Here is a 6,000-nt window from a genome sequence, read left to right as displayed (position 1 = left end):
GTCTGGAGACGGGCTAGCTAGTTGACCTGTTCCCCAACCCCCCCTCATCAGAATAACACAGTACTACTTACTCTACATCTGCCCCTGGTGATGAACACATACCAACCAGTACAGCTGTCAGGACAATCTGACTGAAATGCAATCTCCTATCTCTCCTTTTTGGAAAAGCACTGTCCTTCTCTCACTCGTCGTTTTTTTTGGGGAGAGAAACCTCTTGTGTTATTTCACCGTAGTCGTTAGGGTTCAGAGCCCTAAAGGAGGAACTGCACAATGGTTAGGAGGTAACATCCTGGAGGAAGATCTGAGGGCTCTTCTCCTCAGAAGGCTGTTCTGTAGAGGACTATAGGGTAATTCCACGGTAGAGGACTATAGGGTAATTCCACAGTGAAGGGCTGTCGGGTAATTCCACGGTAGAGGGCTGTCGGGTAATTCCACGGTAGAGGGCTGTCGGGTAATTCCACGGTAGAGGACTATAGGGTAATTCCACGGTAGAGGACTATAGGGTAATTCCACGGTAGAGGACTATAGGGTAATTCCACGGTAGAGGACTATAGGGTAATTCCACGGTAGAGGACTATAGGGTAATTCCACGGTAGAGGACTATAGGGTAATTCCACGGTAGAGGACTATAGGGTAATTCCACAGTAGAGGACTATAGGGTAATTCCACAGTAGAGGACTATAGGGTAATTCCACAGTAGAGGACTATAGGGTAATTCCACAGTAGAGGACTATAGGGTAATTCCACAGTAGAGGACTATAGGGTAATTCCACAGTAGAGGACTATAGGGTAATTCCACAGTAGAGGACTATAGGGTAATTCCACAGTAGAGGACTATAGGGTAATTCCACAGTAGAGGACTATAGGGTAATTCCACAGTAGAGGACTATAGGGTAATTCCACGGTAAAGGAAGTAGAGGACTATAGGGTAATTCCACAGTAAAGGGCCATAGGGTAATTCCACAGTGAAGGACTATAGGGTAATCCCACAGTAAAGGAATTGCTCTGAGGATCAGATGTGTCACTTAAAGCTGCTATGTGTCACTTTTTGGGCGACCTGACCAAATTCACATAGAAATGTGTGTTTATAGATCTGTCATTCTCATTGAAAGCAAGTCTCTAAGAAGCCGTAGATCTTTTCTATGTGCGCTATTTCTATACCTCCTGTTCTTAAGTACATTTTTTGCCGTCTTTTACTTTCGGTTTTGTGCACCAGCTGAGAATACTATGATACGGTTACGGAAAATATATTTCACAGCGGTTTTAGACGGCACAATGATTATCTATATTATGCATTGCTTGTTTTGTCACAAACTGAAAATTAGGTGAAATATTAGAAGTTTAGCAACCAGGAAATGGAGATATTTCTACATAGTGCACCTTTAAAAAAAAATTTTTATAATAATAGTAATGTCTGCCAAACAAAAAAACATTGATTTTTAAAGTTGAACAAAAATCATACAACTCTATGCACAATGATTACTTTTAACAATTCATATTGAACATTTTACAAAAACACATTTTACTGGAAGACTTTGTTAAAAAAAAAAATAATAATAATAATAATAATAATTCTGTTATAATCTCCCTCCAGTTTGTGTTCACGTCTGCTCTGAAATGAAGATTCAACTCTCAGCAGAAAGAGTGGGGAGCTATGACATCACACATTCACTGTCAACTAATCTCTTGTTGTTATTGAAGTACGTTAAGTGGATTTACACCCTGGAACTGAATGGCATCCTGGGTCCCTGATCTGTACTGCAGAGATATGCAACGTGATGGATAATGAATGGCATTTTCTTCATGGAGGGGAGGCAGGTAGCCTAGTGGTTAGAGTATTGGGCCAGTAACCGAAAGGTTGCTAGATCGAATCCCAAATAACCCCAAGCGTACTTCTAAAGTTGTTGCAAAATGGCTTAAGGACAACAAAGTCAAGGTATTGGAGTGGCCATCACAAAGCCCTGACCTCAATCCCATAGAAAATTTGTGGGCAGAACTGAAAAAGCGTGTGCGAGCAAGGAGGCCTACAAACCTGACTCAGTTACACCAGCTCTGTCAGGAGGAATGGGCCAAAATTCACCCAACTTATTGTGGGAAGCTTGTGGAAGGCTAACCGAAACGTTTGACCCAAGTTAAACAATTTAAAGGCAATGCTACCAAATACTAATTGAGTGTATGTAAACTTCTGACCCACTGGGAATGTGATGAAAGAAACAAACACTAGACGGTAGTGGGGGACAGTACACTAGACGGTAGCGGGGGACAGTACACTAGACGGTAGCGGGGGACGGTAGCGGGGGACGGTAGGTAGTGGGGACAGTACACTAGACGGTAGCGGGGGACAGTACACTAGACGGTAGCGGGGGACAGTACACTAGACGGTAGCGGGGGACGGTACGCTGGACGGTAGCGGGGGACAGTACACTAGACGGTAGCGGGGGACGGTACACTAGACGGTAGGTAGCGGGGGACGGGACGCTGGACAGTAGCGGAGGACAGTACACTAGACGGTAGTGGGAGACAGTACACTAGACGGTAGCGGGGGACGGTACACTAGACGGTAGCGGGGGACGGTACGCTGGACGGTAGCGGGGGACGGTACGCTGGACGGTAGCGGGGACGGTACGCTGGACGGTAGCGGGGACGGTACGCTGGACGGTAGCGGGGGACGGTACGCTGGACGGTAGCGGGGGACGGTAGCGGGGACAGTACACTAGACGGTAGCGGGGACGGTAGCGGGGACGGTACGCTGGACGGTAGCGGGGACGGTAGTGGGGGACGGTAACCTGGACGGTAGCGGGGACGGTACGCTGGACGGTAGCGGGGACGGTGCGCTGGACGGTAGGTAGCGGGGGACGGTGCGCTGGACGGTAGAGCGGGGACGGTGCGCTGGACGGTAGCGGGGGACGGTAACCTGGACGGTAACGGGGGACGGTAGCGGGGGACGGTACGCTGGACGGTAGCGGGGGACGTAGATGCTTGGTGTTTTTAATATTTATTAACAGTTTGTTCCGTCTCGTTTCTCCTCAGACTGACAGAACAAGGAGCCCCTCTGAGCCCCGAAGACCCAGGAAAGGACTGACGACAACCACCATGGCTTAAACCCTGCGTGCCTCCCTAGACACCTGTCCCCCTTCCCCTCTCCCCGTCCCCCCGTCTCTCCCCCGGCCTCCCCCCCTAACCCTGTCCATGTGAGGGGTTGGGCAGCGCCCCCCCCAGAATCCCTCTGGAGACATGATGAACCTTCAGAAGCACCAAACCATGGACTCTGACCGGGACCTTCAGTCCTCCTCCTCAGTCAGCCTGCCTTCCGTCAAGAAGGCCCCCAAGAAGAGACGCCTGTCCGTGGGGAACCTGTTCAGACGGCGCCGGGACCCCAAGAGGAAGTCCAAGGAGCTCCGAGGAGGAGGAGGAGGAGGAGGAGGAGGAGGAGGAGGAGGAGGAGGAGAAGGAGGGGTGGATGGCATCGCCAGCACAGACGGCACCCACTCAGACCTCATGCTAAACGATAAGAACTCTGCCTTCTCAGTAGCAGGAGCTGCCTGCACCTCCTCCTCCCTCGGGGCGTCCTCTTCCTCCTCCTCCTCCTCCTCTTCCTCCCGGGGTCGAGAGCTGCTCGAGTGCCCTCTGTGCCTTCTACGTCACTCTCGGGACAGTTTCCCAGACATCATGACCTGCCACCACCGCTCCTGTGCTGATTGCCTGCGCCAATACTTACGGATAGAGATCAGTGAGTCGCGCGTCAACATCAGCTGTCCAGAGTGCTCTGAGAGGTTCAACCCCCACGACATCCGCATCATCCTGGGAGACCAGCCCCTCATGGAGAAGTACGAGGAGTTCATGTTGAGGCGATGGCTGGTGGCCGACCCAGACTGCCGCTGGTGCCCCGCCCCAGACTGCGGGTAAGAAGCTCAGCTCAGCTCAGACACACAGGGCAGACTGCTGGTAAGAAGCTCAGACACACACAGGGCAGACTGCTGGTAAGAAGCTCAGACACACACAGGGCAGACTGCTGGTAAGAACCTGAGCTCAGACAGACACACACAGGGCAGACTGCTGGTAAGAACCTGAGCTCAGACAGACACACACAGGGCAGACTGCTGGTAAGAACCTCAGGCAATGTGCAGTGATAATGTATTGGGCATGTAGCCTACTGCACAAACCTCATTGCTGTTTTTAATTGGTTAATGTTGAGCGGTATATCTCGACTTGCATTTTTACTTAAAGTGATCTTGACTCAGAAAAGGTTGGTGACCACTGGTCTAAGAGAAGGCTTTGAACCAAATACAATGCTTTTGGTTTTTGATGTATTTTAACCCAATTTTATTGTTAACTACCCATTCTGACACTGTCTGTAACTCCTTGCTAAGAGTCTGTGAGCTAACTGGCTGTAGGTGCTGATGTGAAGAGTGTGCAATCATCAGCATACAAAGTCATTTTAGCTTATTTTAAGACAAGGGGCAAATCATTTGTAAAAAAAAGAGTAACAGCCCAAGGCAACTGCCCTGAGGGACACCGCACATACAGTGCCTTCGGAAAGTATTCAGACCCCTTGAAGTTTTTCAAAATGTTGTTACGGCACCTTTTCTAAAATGGATAAAACATTTTATTTTAAATCTGCAACAATCTACAAACAATACCCCATAATGACATCACAATACCCCATAATGACATCACAATACCCCATAATGACATCACAATACCCCATAATGACATCACAATACTCCCATAATGACATCACAATACCCCATAATGACATCACAATACCCCATAATGACATCACAGTACCCCATAATGACATCACAATACCCCATAATGACATCACAATACCCCATAAGGAGAAAGCGAAAACAAGTATTCAGACCCTTTGCTATGAGACTGTAAATTGAGCTCAGGTGCATCCTGTTTCCATTAAACATCCTTGATGTTTCTACAACTTGATTGGAGTCCACCTGTGGTAAATTCAATTGATTGGACATGATTTCGAAAGGCAAAGCCTTGAGGTCGAAGGAATTGTCCGTAGAGCTCAGAGACAGGATTGTGTCGAGGCACAGATCTGGGGAAGGGCACCAGACCATTTCTGCAGCATTGAAGGTCCCCAAGAACACAGTGGCCTCCATCATTCTTAAATGGAAGAAGTTTGGGACCACCAAGACTCTTCCTAGAGCTGGCCGCCCGGCCAAACTGAGCAATCAGGGGAGAAGGGCCTTGGTTTGGGAGGTGACCAAGAAACTGATGGTCACTCTGACAGAGCTCCAGAGTTCCTCTGTGGAGATGGGAGAACCTTCCAGAAGGACAACCATCTCTGCAGCACTCCACCAATCAAGGCCTTTATGGTAGAGTGGCCAGACGGAAGCCACTCCTCAGTAAAAGACACATGACAGCCCGCTTGGAGTTTGCCAAAAGGCACCTAAAGGACTCTCAGACCATGAGAAACGAGATTCTCTGGTCTGATGAAACCAAGATTGAAGTCTTTGGCCTGAAAGCCAAGCATCACGTCTGGAAGAAACCAGGCACCATCCCTACGGTGAAGCATGGTGGTGGTGGCAGCATCATGCTGTGTGGATGTTTTTCAGCGGCAGGGACTGGGAGACTAGTCAGGATCGAGGCAAAGATGAACGGAGTAAAGTACAGAGAGATCCTTGATGAAAACCTGCTCCAGAGCACTCAGGACCTCAGACATGGACGAAGGTTCACCTTCCAACAAGAAAACAATCCTGAGCAGATGGTGGTCAGTGCAGATACATTTTTTTGGTAGCTGAAGGAATTATTGGATTTTCTTACCCAAATATGACAATTTGATCATTTCTAAGGTCATAAATCCCCGTATGAATATGGTTTAGTTTGTTTACCAAAGTAATTGATAACTTTCTGCAAGTTATTCACCTCTAAAACAATTAAGTTAGCCATATCCGCCAGCTAGCTCAAAAACTAGCTTGTCTAATGTTCCATGGAAACTTCCAGAACAAAAAGAAATGGAAAATCATCAGATTGACAATT

General features: G+C 48.4%; 1 protein-coding gene across 2 annotated transcripts in view; it reads left to right on the top strand.

The window, feature by feature from the left end:
- The first annotated feature begins 3,200 nt into the window (after positions 1 to 3,200).
- LOC123740272 (E3 ubiquitin-protein ligase RNF19A) overlaps positions 3,201 to 6,000 on the top strand; it is a 40,675-nt gene continuing 37,875 nt past the window's right edge. Inside the window, exons 1-2 of one of the 2 annotated variants that reach the window (XM_045714121.1) lie at positions 3,201 to 3,400; positions 3,431 to 3,902. In XM_045714121.1, the coding sequence (XP_045570077.1) occupies positions 3,235 to 3,400; positions 3,431 to 3,902 (638 nt within the window). In that variant the 5' untranslated portion in view covers positions 3,201 to 3,234. Of the gene's footprint in view, positions 3,903 to 6,000 lie in introns of both variants that reach the window. The other variant, XM_045714120.1, reaches the window with a different exon arrangement.

The sequence above is a fragment of the Salmo salar genome, unplaced genomic scaffold (assembly GCF_905237065.1).
Source record: "Salmo salar unplaced genomic scaffold, Ssal_v3.1, whole genome shotgun sequence".
Classification (NCBI taxonomy): Eukaryota; Metazoa; Chordata; class Actinopteri; order Salmoniformes; family Salmonidae; genus Salmo; species Salmo salar.
The sequence above is the reverse complement of the archived record's forward strand: the minus strand, read 5'-3'. Positions and strand labels throughout refer to the sequence as shown.